The 23,723-nt window shown below is 44.0% G+C and overlaps 1 protein-coding gene across 4 annotated transcripts in view; it reads right to left on the bottom strand.

The window, feature by feature from the left end:
* The window catches only part of gria2b (glutamate receptor, ionotropic, AMPA 2b), a 202,732-nt gene that overhangs the window by 81,927 nt on the left and 97,082 nt on the right, over window positions 1-23,723 (bottom strand). For all 4 annotated transcript variants that reach the window (XM_070865247.1, XM_070865248.1, XM_070865249.1 and 1 more), the window contains exons 3-4: window positions 11,404-11,643; window positions 8,651-8,847 (exon numbers count right to left, since the gene is read on the bottom strand). In XM_070865247.1, coding sequence (XP_070721348.1) covers window positions 8,651-8,847; window positions 11,404-11,643 — 437 coding nt within the window. The remainder of the gene's footprint in view (window positions 1-8,650; window positions 8,848-11,403; window positions 11,644-23,723) is intronic.

The raw sequence follows: 23,723 nt of genomic DNA, 5'->3' as shown, positions 1-23,723 counted from the left end.
GGAAGCGTCTTGGTGTAAGAACAGTGGACATTGATCGTGTTAACCCGCTGTACCTCGGCATCCCGTGCACTGTTCCAACCGTCTTCTGGTCCACTTTCCGACCCTTCCGATTCATATACCAGCCGAGCTGCTGTTTATCTGCACATGCGAGCCAGATGCCCTGTGTAGTTGCAGTTTCTGCAAATGGCATGCTGAAATCGACACACCCTGGTTGAGTGCCTTCCCCCACATCTCCAACACAGACCGTTTCCATTGTTTCCGAAGGATGAGCTGCGTCTGGCTGATCTCCCTTGAGCTTCTCTCAATCTGTTGTTGATTGCTCGCATTGTAGGTTGATGAGGTGTAATCGGCCGTTCATATGGCCCTTGATTTTGATGGCTTCTGGCGCCACTGTCTGCTGTTGAAGGCCTGCTCTCCTGCCTTTGTCTGTGTGTGGGGGCTAGTGGTTTGTTTCACAATGTGAATCCCTTGTTCCGATGCCTCGTTGGTTGTCGTACCCAAAGTACAGATCAGCCTCGTTTCTTCTTCGCCTGCCAAGAACGTCTGTGCGACCAGTGCTGCTGCCTTTAGAGTCAAGTTCTTAGTCTCTATAAGCTTTCGGAATATGCCTGCGTGGCCTATTCCTTCAATAAAAAAGTCTCTCAGTACTTCTCTCCTTAGTTCATCGGGGAACTCACATGAACTAGCCAGCGTCCAAAGTTCTGCCACGAAGTCGGGTATGCTTTGGCCCACACAGCATCTGTAGTTGTAGAACCTGTGTCTGGCCATGTGTCGGCTGCTTGCTGGCTTCAGGTGGTCTCTCACCAGTGTGCTCAACTCCTCAAACGACTTGCTTGCTGGTTTCTCGGGTGCCAGCAGGTCTTTCATTAAAGCGTATGTTTTCAAGCCACAGCTGGTCAAGAGGTGGGCTCTTCTCTTGTCTGCCTCATCGTCGCCCAGCCAGTCTTTGGTCACAAAGCTTTGCAGAAGCCTTTCTATAAAGTCATCCCAATTGTCTCCAGCATTGTATTTCTCATCTGAGCTGTTGGTAGCCATTCTGTGGAATCTGTGATCCCGTAACTCGTCGCCACTGTTAAGTCCTGACTCTAATGTACTGACTTACACGAGACACATGCTGAGTCAAGGTCACTCAGGACCTGCACCTTTAATTCCAGCTGTGCATTGCTGCACTTGCCTGAGACTTCTCTTTATATACCTCAGTGGGACAGGTATGGAGTGTCTCCTGTAAGTGCACCCCTGGTGGTAAGGTATGCTTATTGTTACAGGTCATATCCAGTTACAGTCATGTATAGCATGGTAAGATACAGTTATATACAGTAATGTGAGATACATGACAACAACCTTGAGGCGAATGGGAACCAGCGTCAGGAGGACACCCTTGAGGCAAATGGGAGCCAACGTCAGGACGAGACCCTTGAGTCCATTGCAGAAATTGCCGGCATGTCCGATGAGGGCGAGGAAGAGGGGGACTGTGGTGCCAGCACTGCATCACTGCTTCCTACACTCGCACCGCGGCAGCTCAGATACTGGGGGTATGTGGTCGGGACAGTTAGTGTTTGCAGAGGGGTCTGCACCGGGCATCAACTGCCATGATTTTGCAGTTGTGGTCATATACCAGCTGGACACAGAGAGTAGAATCCTTAGCGATTACAGAAGATCTCGGGATTGTCCTGTGGCACCCTCAATGCGACGTGGGTGCGGCCTATGAAGCCCTAAACCCTGGGAAAGCCCGCAATCCTCACGAATCCAGTCTGCCGCCACTCGAACTGCTTCTCCCTGCTCATGAGGAAGAATATGTAGTCCCTCCTCCTCTTATAGAGTGCATCTGTCACCTGACGAATGGAGCTACGCACGGTGAACAGATGTCTGCTGTTGCAGCTGGAAAAGATCCAGTCGCATAGAAATTGAGGGCGATGGTGACCTTGGATGCAACGGCCAGAGCTGTCCTCAACCTTGTTTGAGGCTGCAAGTCTGGCTGCAGGAGATTGCACAGCTCCCTCACAATGTCCTTGCGGAATTGCAGTCTCCGGAGACACTGGTCATCCGTCAGGTCCATGGATGAGAACTGCTGACTGTAGACCCTTTGACGATAGGGCCTTCTGCCCCCACGTCGATGTTGGAATCTTCCTCTGACAGCTGCCTCATTGCCTTCGCCCTTCTGCTCAGGTTGGTCCTGTTCCTCTGCAGCCTGCTGCTGGCAAGCATCTGCTTCCTGTGCATACTGCCTCCAGTCCATCTCACCCACTATCTGGTGCAGGGGATCTGCGTACCTGACCCTCCTCCTGACAGCAGGCCCTTCCTGAGGTTCTTCCTGGTGCACCTCTCTGGGTTGAGGTCTGTCGCCATCTCCATGGCCTTCTGCATGTTCCTCAGCCATGTTTGCTGCGTCCCTTGCCCGCTACCTCTGTAGCGGTTGGAGCCAGCGCCGCCTTCTCCTGCGTGCTTCCCTGCCGCGCATAATGTGCAAGAGGCATTCCGCTGCCAGCACTGACCCCATTTAGCTCTCCTCCGCAAGGCGAGCCTCCGGAATCAAGGCTCTCTTGTTGAGATTGAAGATCCTGGCCCACTATAACTCAATCCTGCTGTCAACAATTCAACGCGCAATGTTTGAAAAATTCAGAAAACAACTCGCCGACAAGAATGCTGCTAGACACACCACACCTTTAAATGCCGCTGGCAATCTTGAGCAAGCACTGTGTACCAACCCAAAAACCTGCCGTTGGCACTGACAGGCGGCCTTAAAACGATTTGAGCTGAATTTTGCTTCTGGGGCGGGTACGAGGAGATGCGCAATATGATGATGTTGTTAGCGACACACCTGCAGAAGCGGGGCTGAAGTGAGAGGAGCAGGGCGGATATCTACACTGCCGAAAAAACTCATGACAGCAATGCCACGAATGTCGGCCAGTCCACCGCGACTCAACGTCCATTCCGCTCCAACCTGTGGCCGCCACTTTCAGGTGGTCAGAGGCCTTATAGAAAGCGGCAATTTTGGCCCCCAGATCTCTCTTAGAAAATACATCTTACACCTTCAGCATACACATAAAAGAAAAGAAAGACTTGGATTTATATAGCGCCTTTCACGACCACCGGATGTCTCAAAGCACTTTGCAGCCAATGAAGTACTTTTGAAGTGTAGTCACTGTTGTAATGTAGGAATCACCTTCAGTACTTTCTAAATTCACCACTGCTGAAAACTGGGCTTTTGTGTACTTTGGTGATTTTCCCTTACAATAAAAGTGAACAAGTGTTGGGTACACCTGTAGTTTAAGCTATAGCCTGCCCATGATCCACTACATCTTCAATGTAGCACATCACCTTCACGTGTCATGAGTCCTATACACAGAGCTGTTTTTGAGCTGTCAGCTTTTCAGGGGCTGTGTCAGCTTTTGTGAAACTGTTGGTCAGCTATTGCTAGTTTTCTAGTTGGCATATATGATGTTGTTACAAACTTATGTAAGTTCTAAAGTTACCCTTGCCAATTGGCTGAGGTTTATACTGTACAAGACTGGTACAATGTCTGCTTATGATTACAAAATGTCTCCAGGAACTAGTACTTGGACTTTGATTAATTGTCCTCAGGAAAGGAGTTATTGCTTATGCACTGCTTGGAGTGCATTCATAAATGAATTACTGGATACAAACATATCTGGATAACACATTTCCGCCTGAACTTTCAATTTTGGCGAGTGCGTATAAGAGGCAGTACCAGGTCAGCCACACATTATACACCCATCCGACCTTCGATTTGATTGAATTCAAAATTCCAAGGTCAAAATTTCTCTGAATTTCTTGACAGCATAAATATCCATTCAATGGTAGGATGTTCAAAAATTCTAAATGTAGCCTCAATAATGATATGTACAGGTTTAGAATTAATTATTTCCAATCCCCTTGAGATGCATTGTAGTACTTGGTCAATCTTGTTGATAACTCCTCCATATTGACTGGACACTTTCAGTGAAAGGTCAATTGTCACACCAAATCTTTTTCCTTTTCCACATCTTTTAACGAAGAGCCCTTCATGGTGTCTGTTTTCTGATACTATAAGATAATTACAAATGAGGAACATTCCAAAATCCCCCATTGTAGAATTCAATTGTTTATTAAATAATTCCAGGGTTCTCGCCTTCCATTTATCGGCATCAACAAATTAAAGTCGAATGGCTTCTTCTTTGCTTTTACTTGGGGATATTCATGCTTCTTAGTCCTAGTGAATATGCGATATGAGATCAAATAGAAAACCCCCACTCCATAATGAAATGTTGATCTCCCTCAGCTGGATATCAAGAAGAAGAGAAAGAGAACTTAACATCTGTGGGTGGGAAAATGTTGGAGTCCATTATTAATGAAGCAGTAGTAGGACATTTGGAAAAGCAAAATTAGGTCAGACAGAGTTAGCATGGATTTATGAAGGGGAAGTCATGTTTGATACATTTGCTAGAGTTCTTTGAGGATGTAACAAACAGGGTGGATAAAGGGGAACCAGTGAATGTGGTGCATTTGGACTTCCAGAAGGCATTTGACAAGGTGCCACATAAAAGGTTACTGCACAAGATAAAAGTTCACGGGGTTGGGGTTAATATATTAGCATGGATAGAGGATTGGCTAACTAACAGAGAACAGAGAGTCGGGATAAATGGTTCATTCTCTGGTTGGCAACTAGTGGGATGCCGCAGAGACCAGTGCTGGGACCCCAACTATTTACAATCTATATTAACGACTTGGAAGAAGGGACTGAGTGTAACGTAGCCAAGTTTGCTGATGATACAAAGATGGGAGGAAAAGCAATGTGTGAGGAGGACACAAAAACTCTGCAAAAGGACATAGACAGGCGAAGTGAGTGGGCAAAAATTTGGCAGATGGAGTATGACGTTGGAAAGTGTGAGGTCATGCACTTTGGCAGAAAAAATCAAAGAGCAAGTTATTATTTAAATGGAGAAAGGTTGCAAAGTGCCGTGGTACAGCGGGACCTGGGAGTACTTGTGCATGAAACACTAAAGGATAATATGCAGGTACAGCAAGTGATCAGAAAGGCCAATAGAATCTTGGCCTTTATTGCAAAGGGGATGGAGTATAAAAGCAGGGAAGTCTTGCTGCAGCTATATAAGGTATTGGTGAGGCCACATCTGGAATACTGCGTGCAGATTTGATTTTCATATTTACGAAAGGATATACTTGCTTTGGAGGCAGTTCAGAGAAGGTTCACTTGGTTGATTCCGGGGATGAGGGGGTTGACTAATGAGAAAAGGTTGAGTAGGTTGGGCCTCTACTCATCAGATTTCAGAAGAATGAGAGGTGATCTTATCGAAACGTATAAGATTATGAGGAGGCTTGACAAAGTGGATGCAGAGAGGATGTTTCCACTGATGGGGGTGACTAGAACTAGAGGGCATGATCTTAGAATAAGGGGAGGCCCATTTAAAACAGCGATGAGGAGAAATGTCTTCTCTCAGAGGGTTGTAAATCTATGGAATTCGCTGCCTCAGAGAGCTGTGAAAGCTGGGACATTGAATAAATTTAAGACAGAAATAAACAATTTCTTAAACAATAAGGGGTTATGGGGAGCGGGCGGGGAAGTGGAGTTATGTCCATGATCAGATCAGCCATGATCTTATTGAATGGCAGAGCAGGCTCAAGGGGCCGTATGGCCGACTCCTGTTCCTATTTCTTATGTGCTTATGTAGAACAGTCGATATGGCAGAGCAACCAAAAAATGTGTAAAGGAAAATGCTAGTGGCATTCCATGAAAGGATAGAAGAAATTTATATTGTTAGCCAAGCCTCTCTGTTTAACAGTATTTTTTGGCGTTCATACAAAATGACTTAGCTGTAAATACAGAGGGGGCATGGGCGGAAAGCTACCATTCAACAAACCTCCTGAGAAAACAGTCAAGATTGTATATTGGATATAGGTATCAGATCGGCCACTCTTTATACATCTCTCCTGATTTTTCTTTCCATTGAAGTTACCCAGAATATCTTCCGTGGGCACCACTTTTTGTACTGGGTGTTTTCGACAGGATAATATATCCATAGTCTGAAGAGAAAGTCTTACACAAGTCTCAGATCAAAATGTAACTCCAGCAACTCAGCCCAAATAAAACAGTGCTCACTTGGGATTAGTGACAACTTCTGAAATGACAAATATTGATGTTACTAATATACTAATAAATCATGTGCACAATTTTCAGAAGCTTACTAAGTGTAATCAAATTAAACAGCAGCTCAAGGAGAACTCTGATTATAATTTTAGATAAGATGAATGATCACAGGATGCTGTTGGAATCCAAAAATATCCATATTCTGAACTGTTGCAGTGAGAAACCCAATGATACTCCAATGTGCTATGCTGCAGCAATTTGCATTTTGTGTGAGTTTCCAATCTTGACAGTTTTATCAAGCCATTGTTTGAATTGAAACTAGATACTTCCCCCTCCCGGAATCACAGTGTGGATTTCATCCCCTACGGGGCACAATGGACATGATCTTTGCAGAGAGACAGCTGCAGGAAAAATGCAGGGAGCAGCGCCAGCCCTTATATATGGCCTTTTTTGATCTTACAAAGGCCTTTGACAATCTTACAAAGGCCTTTGACACTGTCAACCATGAGGGCTTATGGAGCGTCCTCCTCTATTTTGGATGCCCCAAAAAGTTTGTCAACATTCTTTGCCTGCTCCACGACAACAAACAGGCCATGATCCTTACCAGCAGTTCCATTACAGACCCAATCCACATCCGGACCGGGGTCAAAGAGGGCTGCGTCATCGCTCCAACTCTCTTCTCAAACTTCCTCGCTGCCATGCTCCACCTCACAGTCAACAAGTTCCCCGCTGGAATGGAACTAAACTACAGAACCAATGGGAAGCTGTTTAACCAATGCCGCCTCCAGGCCAGGTCCAAGATCACCCCAATATCTGTCGTTGAGCTGCAGTTTGCGGACAACACCTGCGTCTGCGCACATTCTGAGGCTGAACTCCAGGATATAGTCGGTGTATTCACCGAGGCATATGAAAGCACGGGCGTTACGCTTAACATCCATAAGGCAAAGGTCCTCCACCAGTCTGTCCTCACTGCACAGCACTGCCCCCCCAGTCATCAAGATTCACGGCGCGGCCCTCGATACCGTGGACCATTTCCCATACCTCGGGAGCCTCTTATCAACAAAGGCAGACATTGATGCAGAGATTCAACATCGCCTCCAGTGTGCCAGTTCAGCCTTTGGCGGCCTGAGGAAAAGAGTGTTCGACTCAAATCTACCACCAAGCTCATGGTCGACAGGGCTGTAGTAATGCTTGCCTTTCTGTATGGATCAGAGGCATGGACGATGTACAAAGACACCTCAAGTCACTGGAGATATATCACCAACGATGTCTCCGCAAGATCCTGCAAATCCCCTGGGAAGACAGGCGCACCAACATCAGTGTCCTCACCCAGCTAACATCCCCAGCATTGAAGCACTGACCACATTCAATCAACTTCGCTGGGCAGGCCACATAGTTCGCCTGCCAGACATGAGACTCCCTAAGCACTATGCGGAGCTTCTTCATGGCAAACGAGCCAAAGGTGGGCAGCGAAAACGTTACAAGGACACGCTCAAAGCCTCCCTGGTAAAGTGCAACATCATCACTGAACCTGGGAGTCCCTGGCCGAAGACTGCCCGAGGTGGAGAAAGTGCATCCGGGATGGCGTTGGGCTCTTCGTATTTCAACGTCACGAGTGTGAAGAGGTCAGGCGCAGGCAGCGGAAGAAGCCTGCGGCAAATCAGTCCCTCCGCCCCCCGCCCCCCCCACTCCCCCGACGAATGTCTGTCCCACCTGTGACAAGGTCTGTGGCTCTCATATTGGACTGTTCAGCCACTAAAGGACTCACTTTAGGAGTGGAAGCAAATCTTCCTCAATTTCAAGGCACTGTCTATGATGATGAGATACTTCCCCCTGGGAAGGAATGTAAAATTGGACATCCAGTCACCCTGGCATTGCATGGCATCGCAGTGATATCAAAAGTGGAACTGACTGTTATTTGCCTGTCAGTAGGTCAAGTGATCATCCACTCAGCTAAGGAGTGGTGTATTGCATAGACAAACCTGAAGATGGGGAAATAATATTTTTTATATTCAGCATCAGTAAGCTTTTGAGTCTTCAGGTGTTTTCTATAACTTAAAATATTAAAATTGACAGATCTGAACTCCACTTGCATAAAGCATCAAATAACAATCAAACGTTTGGTTCAAAGTAACATTTTTTATCTTTCCTCTTAACAGGTCTGCTTCCAATCATTATGCATGGAAACATATACACATACAACAGGTAATAAGAGAGAGCTATATCATGCAAGTTCATGCGATGTCATAGGACATGATAGATCGATGAAAGCCCCGCTTTTTTAATAATAAAACTACCTTGATTACGAATTATTCAATCAGACAGGATACCTATGGTGTTCTAATTATTACCACTGAACAAGCAATTTTTAGGCCGTTGTTTACTTCACAATTTAATACATACTGTGGTTACAATAATAGATTTTAATATAGCACTACCAGTATGGAACTTTGCATGCTGTGAGTTCCAGCTAGATGATTTAATTGAAAAATAAAAGTATAATTCTTGGCACAGCCTCTCTATTTATAAAAAAAATACAAATAGTACCTGTTCCATGATGTCATTAACTTTGTCGCGCTCGCAGTCAAGAATCACTTGTCTTTCCTTTTTATTTTCCAGATCCTGAAAAAGCGAGCGGTAGGCTTCATCTTTCCTCTCATCTTTAATATTTCCCACATTGATTGCTGTGACTTGCCATTTGTTTTCGGCAGCAGCATCCAGGACTGCTTGTAACACCGACAATCCTGGGGGAAATAAATGACAGAACACATTCACCATATTAAATTCACGGCCCGAAGCAAACCAGTAAAAATGGAACTATTTCATAATAAATCACCCATATATTCTTTTTGAAATAATATCTTAATTAAATGAATTCTGACATGTATTCTATTGACTTGGTCCAGCAAAAACATTTTAGAGGCTCTTTCAAATTGTTATGTTTTACATGACCATAAAACATTCATATGTCAATTATACAGACAATTTGATAGATTTCTTATGAAGCTTTGTAAAATTAAATAATTTATCTTTTTTTAAATATCACAGTGTTGGTCCCAATCACTGACATTTGCCAGTGGAGTCCAACTCTAAGAGTGTCCTCCACTCTTCCACCTCCTTCCTCACATCCTTCCATAACTGAGCAGCTATACAGTATAACACTGGCAGGAAGGAATAGTGATGTCGATTTCTTTACAGCTTCCACTGTCAAAGCTGTTCTGTAAATCAAATGTCAGCGAATGCTCCTCTGTGGGAGGGGGTGCAACTATTGCGTCAGTGTAATGATACATCATACCAAGTAGGCCATCTCATTGCTTATATTCTTCACATTGATTTTGGGGGTAGTATGGTAGTGGTGGGGGGTGGGGGCTGGTAGGGGGGTCTAGTAAGCTGCCCCATTTCCCTGCTTACCGCTGCTGCCTCCAGCAGGAGAAAGGTGACAGTAGTCCCTGGGGTTGTGATAGAAAGCCCCTCCCGCAAACCCTCCTCAAGTCATTGCATGGAGAGAGAGGGCCAGTAGTGGATTCCTCTCTCTCTCTCTCTCTCTCTCTCCCTCCATAACAGCTCTAACTACTAGCCTTTTTAGGCCTTGGTTCTGCCAAAACTTAAAAAAAATTATTTGTTCCTCTTTCAGGTTGTTCCACTCCCTTTAGATCTTCAGCTGCTAAAGAATGTTTCAGGTTAGCAGCAGCAAGCTCCGTCATAACAGGAATTGTCTGATAAACCCTGCCTGCATGTTAAATAAGCCCCAATGCAGGAAAATGGGTTGTGGTCACAGCAGTGTTACAGCAGCAGGCAGAGGTCCCGACCCACCACTACCATACTACCCCCAAAATCAATGTGAAGAATATAAGCAATGAGATGGCCTACTTGGTATGATGTATCATTAAACTGACGCAATAGTTGCACCCCCTCCCACAGAGGAGCATTCGCTGACATTTGATTTACAGAACAGCTTTGACAGTGGAAGCTGTAAAGAAATCGACATCACTATTCCTTCCTGCCAGTGTTATACTGTATAGCTGCTCAGTTATGGAAGGATGTGAGGAAGGAGGTGGAAGAGTGAAAAGGAAATAAAAGGATGATTCACTATGAAGTACAAATACAGGGGTAGAATTTGACCCATGTCATGCTAGATTTCTGGGTGCTAAACAATTGCTCGGGAGATGATGTTTGGATGGTGGTATCCCGGGCCCAATTTTCACCCCTCCCCCCCTGCCCACCCCTGCAAGTGTGCCAGCTGCCTAATAGAAAGTTGGCAGTTTTGAGTGTCCAGTGTGCCCGCCTAAAGCAGACGTTAGGCTCCTTGAATATGGTAATCAGGACTTAACGCCAGTTTTAGGACCTTTCTACCAAATTCAGTAGACAATGAAGGCAAAACTAATTTCTCGGCCACAGGTGTTAATTTATGATCATGATTACATGAAGGCCATGTTCGACATGATTGAAAGTTTTCTTTTTTCACAAGATCTCTGTCCAAGGCACGCTCTAAATTGGACCTCGGGACTTATTTCCATTAAATCATCAAGCCACGGATGCCAATCAGGGATTTCACATAATGCACCAGCTTGAACTTCAAACCGGCCCACAGGTAGGTCCTGGGGGCGAGGGGAAGGGAGGTATACTGGAGAGGAGGGGGCTGCCATCCTAGGCTAACTGTGGCCTGCACTACTATTGGGAAGCCACGAGAAACACTTCTGCTTCTCCTGCCTCTACATTATGGTAAGTATAAAAAAATGCTTACCTTTCATTCAGTTTCTACCAAATTTGCGAGCAGCATCCTAAAATAGGCAGTAGGTCCTATTAGCATATTCAAAGGGCCTGATGCCTGTTTCAGGTGAGCACCTCTGGCAGCCAAAACAATTCCGGGGAGATCGGACCAAGGAGAAGGATTAAGAACCACCATGAGGCCACCTTCTCTGTGCTACCCCCACCTCCTTTCTCTTGGATGACCAGGAATCAGATGAACGCATGAAACAAATAAAGGCTACCCAACCATCAAGCCTGTTTATTTTATAACCGACCACAATCGTTCTCCTTTACCACACTTCCTCTTCTCTTCAGGGAAGGTACTGAATTTTCTTTTTGTTTGGCCTGATCCTTAAAGAAAACTGAATGAAATTTCAGAATATCTGTCTAATCTTAAAATCTGCATTGTTCAGCCCTTAACTCACTTCAGACTCGATGCTCACCCTTAGTGTGTAATTGTTTCACTATTTTTAACTGCATAACCATTGCATTAAAATGAAAGTAAAACAAAGGAAGCTACAGTAACAAATAGACAAAAAAAATCTGTGTACCTCTGTCACTGTCGTATAGATAAGCAAACTTGTCCCATTGATAATATTCGATCAAACTAAGAAGAGCACCCTTCAGATCTGGCCTCATCTGTATGACAAATTGGTGTAAACCATCTGCAGGAAAACTTGGGGTGATAAAAGAAACATGCAGCGTTCCACAGAATGATGTCAGTGTATTTACAGACTTCTTGTCGTAAAATCCAAAAATGGCGTAGACTCCTCTTGAAAACTGGGAACAGACTGTGAGAGAAAAAACATCAAAATGAATTTTAAAATTATGCATACTCAACAAAGTGATTGTTGCTATTAAACACTTTCATAACCCGAAAGGAAGAATATTCTTCAATGAGAATGAAATTACATTGAACACAATCAGAATAAAAATGATCCTCAAAGGGTATTTGTCCAAATGCCAGACTTTTACAGAATCTGTGGTTTCATTCTTAGCACAATGTATTCTCATTTATTATAAACTAAAGCAGCTATAATCATTTCATTTGCTATTTGTGAATTAACATCAAAACAATTAGGACATAATCCTGCAAAAATCTGAGCTCCTAAATTTGCCAGGCAACGTCATAATTCATATGTGATTATCAATAAAATATTTAGTTATCTTCTACAAGGTCATCAATAAGGCTTATTATCAAAATAAGGACCAATGAATCACATTTCTGGAGTCCAACTTTCCAATTGTCGATATGGCTTTAAGGAATTTACATGTTATCTTTCCCAGAACCATGAAAGGGTCCCCCTTGTCCTCATCTTTCATCTCACCATCCTCCTCATTCAACAGGTCATCCTCCACCATTTCCACCATCTCCACTCCCCTTTCAGCATTTCAAAGGGACCGTTCTATCCATGACACCCTGGTGCACTCCCCATCACCCCTCTTACTCTCCTAACCTCGACACCCCCAGCATCTTCCCATGCAAACGCAGGCAATGCAACACCAGCCCATTCACATCCTTCAACACATTGTTCAAGCCCTAAACACTGCTCCTGGGTGAGGCTGATTTACTTGTATTTCTTCCAACTTAGTATTCTGTATTTATTGCTTACGGTGCAGTCTCTTCTAGGCCAGGGAGACCAAACTCAAAATGGGTGATCACATTACTGAACACGTCTGTACTGTCTGCAAATGCAACCTTGATATTTGCTTGCCACTTTAACTCTCCATCCCACGCCCAGTCTGACTTCTGTCCTTGGCCTGCTACACTGATCCAATGAAGCGCAACGCAAGCTAAAAAAAGCCTTTTTTTAAGTCCAATTACCGCCTCTAGTAACAAGGTAGTAAGGCCTTACCGACCAGGGACAGGCTGAGGTAGCGACCTATTCAAATTTCCCCAGGGCCGGGGGTGGCAGAAACTGGTTTATGGTGTGCCCCGACTTTCCGCCCTGCCTGGCGCTTCGACCCCTCATTGGCTGCGCGCTGACCCCTTACCGCCAGGTGGTGACCCCTTTTCCACTCCACGGCGGAAATTGCATCCTTAAAGAGGAGAGCAACCGCCGCAACCGCCATTTTCTTTTCATTGTTGGCTGACTCAGGAGGCCAAGGTTCCGCTGGGCCGCCAACAGACACCCAGGCATCCCCTCTTGAGTACAGTATTTATGTTGCTAGTCCAGTTAAGTTTCTATTCAATGGTGACCCCCAGGATATTGATGGTGAGGGATTCGACAATGGTAATGTCACTGAATGCCATGGGGAAGTGGTTAGACTCTCTTGTTGGAGATAGACATTGCCTGGCACTTGATTGATGTGAATGTTACTTGCCACTTATCAGCCCAAGCCTGAATGTTGTCCAAGTCTTGCTGCATGTGGGCACGGACTGCTTCATTATCTGAGGAATTGTGAAAGGCACAGGACACTGTGCAATCATCAGCGAATGTCCCCATTTCTGACCTTATTACTCCAAGTTCTCTCGTTATTGCCTCCTTTTTTCTTGCACAATTATCACTTCTATCATTTAATCATCTCCTGTCCTCCGCCTAATCACAAACCGATGTATCATTTAATGGCCCTTGGTTACCTTAGCATTTCACATAAAAAAGTTACTCAAAATAAAGCACTTTGAAGTTATGTCTCATGTCAATATACAAACACATTTATTTGCATAACATTATTAGCTATACGATTCTTCTATTTTTACAGTTAATTTGAATATTTTCTGCTTTTAATCAGCCGATGTTCATCGGCAAATTATTTGATAATATAGAAAAATAATGTAGCACCTTATGATAAACAGACATCCAGAAGTTTCTGGAACATCAAATGAAGGCATGACAATTTCTATTCTGTTAACCAAATTTGACATTTACATTGCAGAATCTCTAACCAGTAGTTTCTGAGTTAATTGACAAAAATTATGATTAAATGCAACTTTTTCATATGTTTCTTGGACTGGCATGTGCAGTTTTCACAGTTTAAAGGAGCTCCTAAATGTGATAAACATCCTCTATTAAAAAGTCCTTCATTGATAAAAATAGAATCCTTTTTCAAAGATCTGTTGTTCTTCTAACTAATCACTTTAGACATGGGAGAGGATAGTTATTAATGACTTAGATGATGGGATAGAAATCTACATATCTAAATTTGCCAATGACACAAAGATAGGCGCATTGTAGATATATCCTTCCTAAGGTGTAGCTGGAAGCATCCAATTACAAAGAGATATTAATAGATTAAGCGAATGGGCAAAACTGTGAGAAATGAATTTCAATGTGGGCAAATGTGAGGATCATCTTTGGACCTAAAAAGGATGGAATGGAGCACTTTCTAAATGGTAAAAATCTAGAAAAAGTGGATGTCCAAAGAGATTTGGAGGTCCATGTACATAGCTCATTAAAATATCATGAACAGGTACAGAAAAATAATCAAAAAGTCTATTGGAATGTTGACCTTTATATCTAGAGGACTAGAACATAAGGAGGTAGAAGTTATGCTACAGCTATACAAAGCCCTGGTTAGACCACACCTGGAGTACTGTGAACAGTTCTGTTAACCACACCTTAGGAAGGATATATTGGCCTTGAAGGGAGTGTTGCATAGGTTTACCAGAATGATACCCGAACTTCAAGGATTAAATTATGAGGAGAGATTACACAAATTACAGTTGCATTCCCTGGAATTTGGAAGGTGATTTGATCGAAGTTTTCAAGATATTAAAGGGAACTGAGAGGCAACTATTTCCGCAGGTTGGGGAGTCTAGGACTAGTCAAAAAAGGCCTTTCAGGAGTGAAGTTAACAAACACTTCTACACACAAAGGGTGGTAGAAGTTTAAAACTCCCTTCTGCAAATGACAATTGATGCTCAGCCAATTGTTAATTTTAAATCTGAGATTGATGTATCTTTGTTAACCAAATGTATTAAGAGATATCAGGCCAAGGTGATTATGGAGTAATCAGCCATGATCTCATCGAATGGCAGAACAGGCTCGAGGGGCTGAATGGCCTACTCCTGTTCCGATGTTCCTCTAAACCACAGATCTTCAAGTAGTGAGAACCAAATAGAACAACATATATAAAGGAAGCATATAAGCAATGCTTCTTGAAATCAGTATTACCACTATCACAGAAAAGATTCAGGGGAAAAATGTTGAAGAAAAAGCCTTGTAATATAATACATTAAATACTTGTTTATAAAATCATATCTTGTGTTTTTAATGTTTTTATTTAAAGCTTTTTTGACAAATGGTTGAGCTCATATTCTTCAATGAGCTCACAGTACATGTATATATGTGGAGAACCTCTCAACATGAATCAATGTTATTCAATTAAATCATCTGCATAATAATAAAACAGAGAATACGGGAAATACTCAGCAGGACAGGCAGTATTTGTGCAATACATCGAAGTGTGTCTTTCCTCGGGTTTTAATAGTAATTATGAGCTTATTTTACCAAATGATTCAAAATAAACTGTAGGATGAATTTAGAACTTGTTTCAGGAAACTTTTGACTGGAAACAAGTGATTACTTTCACATCAGAGGAAAACCAAGAGAAGCCTGTGAGAGAAGGACGTATAGACACTAAGACAAGCATAGAGAGACAGAAGGGAGAGAGATAAGGAAAAACAGAGAATTACAGAGAGTTAAAAGGATATTTTTTCCAATTACAAGCTCCCAGCATTTGTCCACCAGGAGCACATAGCTGAAAACCACACACGTACAGCCGACAGCAATTTGCTCACACTAATTTTAATGGATAAGATCATGGGCTGCACACACATTCCCTGATATGTATTTCTAGTTCATGAGGCCCCACACTGTGCGTGTGCAAGATGAAAATTTGCTCTGAAATTGTTACAGCACTTGCCTTTTGTTTATACTGAGAATTCATTGATTATTCACAGACATTTATGCTGTTATTGTGTAAATTTTACAGGAAGCAATCAAAAAACACTACCCAGTAACTGGGCAGAGCCATTACAAGATTATTTGCAAACTCTTTCACTTAGAACATGTACTTCTGCTGTACTTGCATACTCCAGCAACTCCCCAAGTGGAACAATATAACTTCTGACTCATCGCGAGTAATGCTCCACAGGAAATACGCCAATAATATTATAAAAGCAGTATATCTGTCACATTTCAAGGAATCACAATTAGTGCATCACACTCTGTTGTGTCCAGAACCCACTGCACCAAAAATTCCGCCATTTGGGATCATTTTAACTTGAAGTCAATGGAAAGGAAAATCCGGTAGGGTGTGTAACAGGCAGCCAATCCAATATCACACATTTTACACCAGCACCAAAAGTTAAAATTACCCCCTTTGTTTGCATTTTAACTGAGCAAGCAGGCTTGAGGCCAGGCATATGATGAAACAGTGCAGACTTAGGAATGAATAATTGTAGACATCAGGAACCATACAAAAATATACTTCTAGAAGCATAGCATGTAATTCTGAATACGAGCAGAAAGCGGAACCCAAGTCAGATAATAGGATATTTTGAAAGATATGTTTTGAAAGAATTGATTAAATACTTGAAGGAGAAAATATTGCAGGGATTTGAAGAAAAAATGTGGGAGTGGGACTAACTGGATTGCTCTTCAAAAGAGCCGGCACAGACTCGATGGGCCGAATTGCCTCCTTCTATGCTGTACTTTTCTATGAGTCTATGATTCAATGTGGAAAGTATTGCACAAACATAAGAAAATGCCAGCAGGAAAAGATTGGCTAGTCCATCCAGCCTGCCCCATACAGTCATAATGCCAAATGCTTCATAATAAAGACATTCCCCTCTCACCCAGGTCCATGTATTTTCCTGGGAGGGGCAAAAAAAAGATAAAAATCCAATAATAATTAGGTAAGAAAAATCTGGATAGTTCCTCTTCGATCCACAACCCCTCCGCCCCCTCCCCAAGGCGATCAGAACTAGTGCAGAAGATCACATAACCATGACATATGTTACTTGGTACCTACCTCTTGTATGACATGATCTCCACCCCAGCCATGAACAGGCCCAGCTCTCCCTTAAAGGTATATAGCAAATCAGCACTCATCATTCAAGACAGCAACTTGTTTCATAAGTCTATTATTTTCTGGGAAAAAGAACTGTTTAGCATCTAACCTAATTCTACCCTTGCACACCATGACCCCTGGTCCTTCCCAACCTATTTAATTGAAATATTTTATCAACGTGGATACAATCTAGTCCCTTCACTATTTTAAAGATATCGATCAAATCGTCCAAGTCTGTGGGGGAAATTTTAACATGGAGGATGGGGGGGGAATTTTAACATGGAGGAGCGTGAGTGTTTGGGTGCGAAGGGGGTGGGGGGGGTTAAAACTGGTGAAATTGACGGCATGTCGGGAAGTCGGCTCCAACCAACCAACTTCTATATTTCACTCCAGCGTGTTAGGTTGCAAGTGCGCAACTCCCTCACGAGATTAACATATGCTAATCTCTTAATTATGTTGATATTTACACAGTCTTTTGACTTTAACATCGGTTGCACATGTTTCCTGGGCTTCCTGAAACTCACCAGTGAAAGCAAGATGAGTACACAGCAGCAATTGAGTGGGTCACTCCATCTCATGGAAATATAGCAATAAATACTGAGTGCTAGTGGGAAAGAATGCAAGAATGCTCAGTACTTTTGCTGAGAGCTTACTTTCTACATTTTGGAGGTATGTTCTATCACATCAGGTTGGGGGTCGGCGCTTTGGTCGCCTTAGATTGGACCTCAGGTGAGCAGCAACATGAACATCAGCAGCACCAGCACTAGGGAGCATCAGAGGAGGCAGCAGCAGAGGGGTGCAGAGGGGCAAAGGCTGAGTTTCCTTGACATTTCTGAACAGCAGAGTTTCAGGAGGCTCAGGTGGTCACATCAGGTGATGGCAAAAGGCTGCAGCCTCCTAGAAGATCTGCTCTCTGCTGGACCTGGTGGCCATGCCTACACCAGTGTCTGTTAAAGTCACCAATGCCCTCAAATTTTTGCCTCTGACCCTCCCAGGGCTTTGTCAGAGATATAACAAGGGTCTCCCGGTCAGCCCGCAAATGCATAAGACAGGTGACTGATGGCTTGTTTGCCAGGGCCAGCAATTATGTGAAGTTTGCCAGCGTTGACGGCAGTCGGAATGAACAGGTTTGTAATTCTGACTGGCTTCCCACAGGTGTCATATCATCATCATAGGCAGTCCCTCGGAACTTTCCGCTGCCTGCACTTGATTTCTGCATCCTCTTGGCGATGAGACTCGAGTTTCTCAGTGCCCTCTCGGATGCACTTCCTCCACTTAGGGCGGTCTTGGGCCAGGGACTCCCAGGTGTCAGTGAGGATGTCGCACTTTATCAGGAAAGCTTTGAGGGTGTCCTTGTAGTGTTTCTTCTGTCCACCTTTGGCTCATTTGCTGTGAAGGAGCTCCGTGTCGAGCACTTGCTTTGGGAGTCTCATGTCTGGCATGCGAACTATGCGGTCCGCCCAGCGGAGCTGATTGAGTGTGGTCAGTGCTTCAATGCTGGGGATGTTAGCCTGGATGAGGACACTGATGTTGGTGCACCTGTCCTCCCAGGGAATTTGTAGGATCTTGCGGAGACATCGTTGGTGATATATCTCCAGCAACTTGAGGTGTCTGCTATACATAGTCCATGTCTCTGAGCCATACAGGAGGGCAGGTATTGCTACAGCCCTGTAGACCATGAGCTTGGTGGCAGTTTTGAGGGCCTGGTCTCAGGCTGCCGAAGGCTGCACTGGCGCACTGGAGGCGGTGTTGGATCTCGTCATCAATGCCTGCTCTTGTTGATAGGAGGCTCCCGAGATAAAGGAAGTGGTCCATGGTGTCCAGGGCCACGCCATGGAGCTTGATGACTGGGGTGGGTAGGGGGTGGGGGGGTGGGGGGCTGGAGTGCTGTGAGGACAAGCTGGTGGAGGACCTTTGTCTTACGGATGTTTAGCGTAAGGTCCATGCTTTCGTACGCCTCAGTAAATATGTCGACTATGTCCTGGAGTTCAGCCTCTGTATGTGCGCAGACAGGTGTAGGGTGTCATCGACTACACACAGCTGGCAATCAGGGCACCTGCAGATCACCCACAAGGGCTTCCACTCCATCAATGTGCAGCTGATGCGCAACCACAAATTGATATTTCTGCAGCAGTGCGCAAGATTCCATGGGAGCTTTTGTTCTGCGGCATCCAAGCTCCATAACTTCTTCGGACCTGCCTGCACACTTGAGGGGTGATTGCTAGGAGACAAAGGATACCCACTTCAAACTTGGCTGATGACATCCGTCACAAACTTGAACAATGAAGTCCAAAAGCGCTACAATGAATACAATATGACACCAGATGTGTGATTGAACAAGCCGGAAATGCACTTTAGGTGCCTAGACAGATATGGAGGTAACCTTCAGTCATAGGATTACATAGGATTATATAGGATATACGTCACAGAAACAGGCCATTTGGCCCAACCAGTCCATGTCGGAGTTTATACACTACCCACGCCTCCTCCTGTCTTTCATCATTTAAATCTATCAGCATAACCTTCTATTCCCTTCTCCCTCAGATCCTTGTGTAGCCTTCCTTAAACGCATCTATAATATTCGCTTCAACCACTCTCTGTGGTAGCGAGTTCCACATTCTCACCACTCTTTGGATAAAGAAGCTTCTTCTGAAATCCCTATTGGATTTCTTGGTGATTATCTTATATTGATAGAAACATAGAAACATAGAAAATAGGTGCAGGAGTAGGCCATTCGGCCCTTCTAGCCTGCACCGCCATTCAATGAGTTCATGGCTGAACATTCAACTTCAGTACCCCATTCCTGCTTTCTCGCCATACCCCTTGATCCCCCTAGCAGTAAGGACCTCATCTAACTCCTTTTTGAATATATTTAGTGAATTGGCCTCAACAACTTTCTGTGGTAGAGAATTCCACAGGTTCACCACTCTCTGGGTGAAGAAGTTCCTCCGCATCTCGGTCCTAAATGGCTTACCCCTTATCCTTAGACTGTGACCCCTGGTTCTGGACTTCCCCAACATTGGGAACATTCTTCCTGCATCTAACCTGTCTAACCCCGTCAGAATTTTATATGTTTCTATGAGGTCCCCTCTCATTCTTCTGAACTCCAGTGAATACAAGCCCAGTTGATCCAGTCTTTCTTGATAGGTCAGTCCCGCCATCCCGGGAATCAGTCTGGTGAACCTTCGCTGCACTCCCTCAATAGCAAGAATGTCCTTCCTCAGGTTAGGAGACCAAAACTGTACACAATACTCCAGGTGTGGCCTCACCAATGCCCTGTACAACTGTAGCAACACCTCCCTGCCCCTGTACTCAAATCCCCTTGCTATGAAGGCCAACATGCCATTTGCTTTCTTAACCGCCTGCTGCACCTGCATGCCAACCTTCAATGACTGATGTACCATGACACCCAGGTCTCTTTGCACCTCCCCTTTTCCTAATCTGTCACCATTCAGATAATAGTCTGTCTCTCTGTTTTTACCACCAAAGTGGATAACCTCACATTTATCCACATTATACTTCATCTGCCATGCATTTGCCCATTCACCTAACCTATCCAAGTCGCTCTGCAGCCTCACAGCATCCTCCTCGCAGCTCACACTGCCACCCAACTTAGTGTCATCCGCAAACTTGGAGATACTACACTCAATCCCCTCATCTAAATCATTAATGTACAGTGTAAACAGCTGGGGCCCCAGCACAGAACCCTGCGGTACCCCACTAGTCACTGCCTGCCATTCTGAAAAGTACCCATTTACTCCTACTCTTTGCTTCCTGTCTGACAACCAGTTCTCAATCCATGTCAGTACACTACCCCCAATCCCATGTGCTCTAACTTTGCACATCAATCTCTTGTGTGGGACCTTGTCGAACGCCTTCTGAAAGTCCAAATATACCACATCAACTGGTTCTCCCTTATCCACTCTACTGGAAACATCCTCAAAAAATTCCAGAAGATTTGTCAAGCATGATTTCCCTTTCACAAATCCATGCTGACTTGGACCTATCATGTCACCTCTTTCCAAATGCACTGCTATGACATCCTTAATAATTGATTCCATCATTTTACCCACTACCGATGTCAGGCTGACCGGTCTATAATTCCCTGTTTTCTCTCTCCCTCCTTTTTTAAAAAGTGGGGTTACATTGGCTACCCTCCACTCCATAGGAACTGATCCAGAGTCAATGGAATGTTGGAAAATGACTGTCAACGCATCCACTATTTCCAAGGCCACCTCCTTAAGTACTCTGGGATGCAGTCCATCAGGCCCTGGGGATTTATCGGCCTTCAATCCCATCAATTTCCCCAACACAATTTCCCGGCTAATAAGGATTTCCCTCAGTTCCTCCTCCTTACTAGACCCCCCGACCCCTTTTATAACCGGAAGGTTGTTCGTGTCCTCCTTCGTGAATACCGAACCAAAGTACTTGTTCAATTGGTCCGCCATTTCTTTGTTCCCCGTTATGACTTCCCCTGATTCTGACTGCAGGGGACCTACGTTTGTCTTTACTAACCTTTTTCTCTTTACATATCTATAGAAACTTTTGCAATCCGTCTTAATGTTCCCTGCAAGTTTCTTCTCATACTCCATTTTCCCTGCCCTAATCAAACCCTTTGTCCTCCTCTGCTGAGTTCTAAATTTCTCCCAGTCCCCAGGTTCGCTGCTATTTCTGGCCAATTTGTATGCCACTTCCTTGGCTTTAATACTATCCCTGATTTCCCTTGATAGCCACGGTTGAGCCACCTTCCCTTTTTTATTTCTATGCCAGACAGGAATGTACAATTGTTGTAGTTCATCCATGCGGTCTCTAAATGTCTGCCATTGCCCATCCACAGTCAACCCCTTAAGTATCATTCGCCAATCCATCTCAGCCAATTCACGCCTCTTGTTCTGCTCTTCCCCACAAGTGGAAACATTCTCTCTGTATCCATTCTATCGAAATCTTTCATAATTTTAAAGACCTCTATTAGGTCACCCCTCAGCCTTATTTTTTCAAGAGAAAAGAGACCCAGCCTGTTCATCCTTTCCTGATATGTATACCCTCGCATTTCTGGTATCATTTTTGTAAATCTTCTCTGTACCCTCTCCAGTGCCTCGATATACTTTTAATAATATGGCGACCAGAACTGTACGCAGTGGTGCAACCAAAGTTTGATACGGGTTTCGCATAACTTCCTTAGTTTTCAATTCTATACCTCTAGAAATAAACCCTAGTGTTGGTTTGCATTTTTTTATGGACTTGCTAACCCGTGTTGCAACTTTAGTGACTTGTGTATTTGTACTTCAAATCCCTTTGTTCCTGTACCCCTTCCAGACTCGCACCTTCCAAGTAATGACCTCCCTATTCTTCCTGCCAAAATGTAATACCTCACATTTATCTGTGTTGAAATTCATTTACCAATTATATGCCTATTCTGCAAGTTTATTAATGTCCTCCTGTAATTTGTTGCAGTCCTCCTCAGTATTGACAATCCCCTCAATTTGGTATCATCTGCAAATTAAGAAATTGTGTTTTTGATTCCAAAGTCTAAATCGTTAATATAAATTGTGAACAACAGTGATCTCGGCACTGATCCTTGTGGAACACCACTGCCCAACTTCTGCCACTGTGAATAGCTACCCTTTGCCCCTACTCTCTGCTTTCTGTCTTGAAGCCAGCTAGCTGTTGTAATATACTGTTCCACCTAGTGGACTACTGCCCAACCTAGTGGACTACTGTGGTAATGCAGCCACTGATGTTTATACAATAAAGCAAGTTCCAGATTGAAGCCATCTTAAATATGTGTGCTTTAATGATGTCATAAGAAGATATTACATTGGCGACGTAGGATAGGATAATCGGATTCCCAAGCTGAAATTTTTGTTGGTGGAGGAGGCAGCCAAACAACAGAGTGATTTTGAGAGCTACTTTGTTTTGTAGAACAGCTAAAAATCCAAGGTAAGTTACAAACACACTTGAATAAACTGAAGAGTCCAGATGGCTGTGCCTATGGGAATAATAGGGTGCTTGGGTGAGTTCCATCGTAACCAAAAGAAATTTAGGAGTGTCTTTGGAGCGGCTAGAAATGTTTTTCACCACGAATAGTACCGTCGAAGTCCCCAATGATGAAAACCATAACTGGGTGGTCTTGGAAAGAAAACGCGCTATTTTCTTGACTGAACCAGGCCCTGAGGTGTATGAAACCCTGAAAAATGTGTTTGTTCCTGTCAAGCCAAAGGACACGCCACTGATTCAGATTTTTACTAAGTTAGAACAGCACTACAGTCCTGAGCCCCTGGAAATTGCTGTAAGTTATCGTTTCAGAATATGAGATCAAGTAACCGACGAGAGTATTAGTGAGTACATTGCCGCATTAAAAAAGCTATCCATTCTCTGTCATTTTGGAAACATTCAGGACCGAGCATTGTGTGACCGCTTTGTTTGTGGGATGAAAAATGAAGCAATCAGAAGAAAGTTGTTGATAACACCTAATTTGACTTTTGATTTAGCTTGTCAGATTGCTGTGTCAATGGATATGGCCGATCAATACTCCGGAGAATTTCGTGCCTTTCCAGTCATCAGCCAACCGAGGTGAATCGGCAGTTGGGCCCCAAGGCCTCAGCAACTGGCCAAGGCAACAGCACATTGAAGTCGTGCTATCGGTGCCTGGGACAACACATTGCTCCAAGCTGTCCATATGTGAAGCCAGGGTGTTTCTTTTGCAAGAAAACTGGGCATCTTGCAAATGCATGCCGACTGAAGAGTAAACCGATATTCAATGCTACAAGTAGAAATTGCCAGAGACTACATAGCATTGAAGAAAAGCAACAGGACGAGGAGGTTCTGGAGATACACGTCATCAGGAGCACGAGGG

This window comes from Pristiophorus japonicus, chromosome 2 (genome assembly GCF_044704955.1).
Source record: "Pristiophorus japonicus isolate sPriJap1 chromosome 2, sPriJap1.hap1, whole genome shotgun sequence".
Classification (NCBI taxonomy): domain Eukaryota; kingdom Metazoa; phylum Chordata; class Chondrichthyes; family Pristiophoridae; genus Pristiophorus; species Pristiophorus japonicus.
Note: the sequence above shows the minus strand (reverse complement) of the source record. Positions and strands in the feature narration are given on the sequence as shown.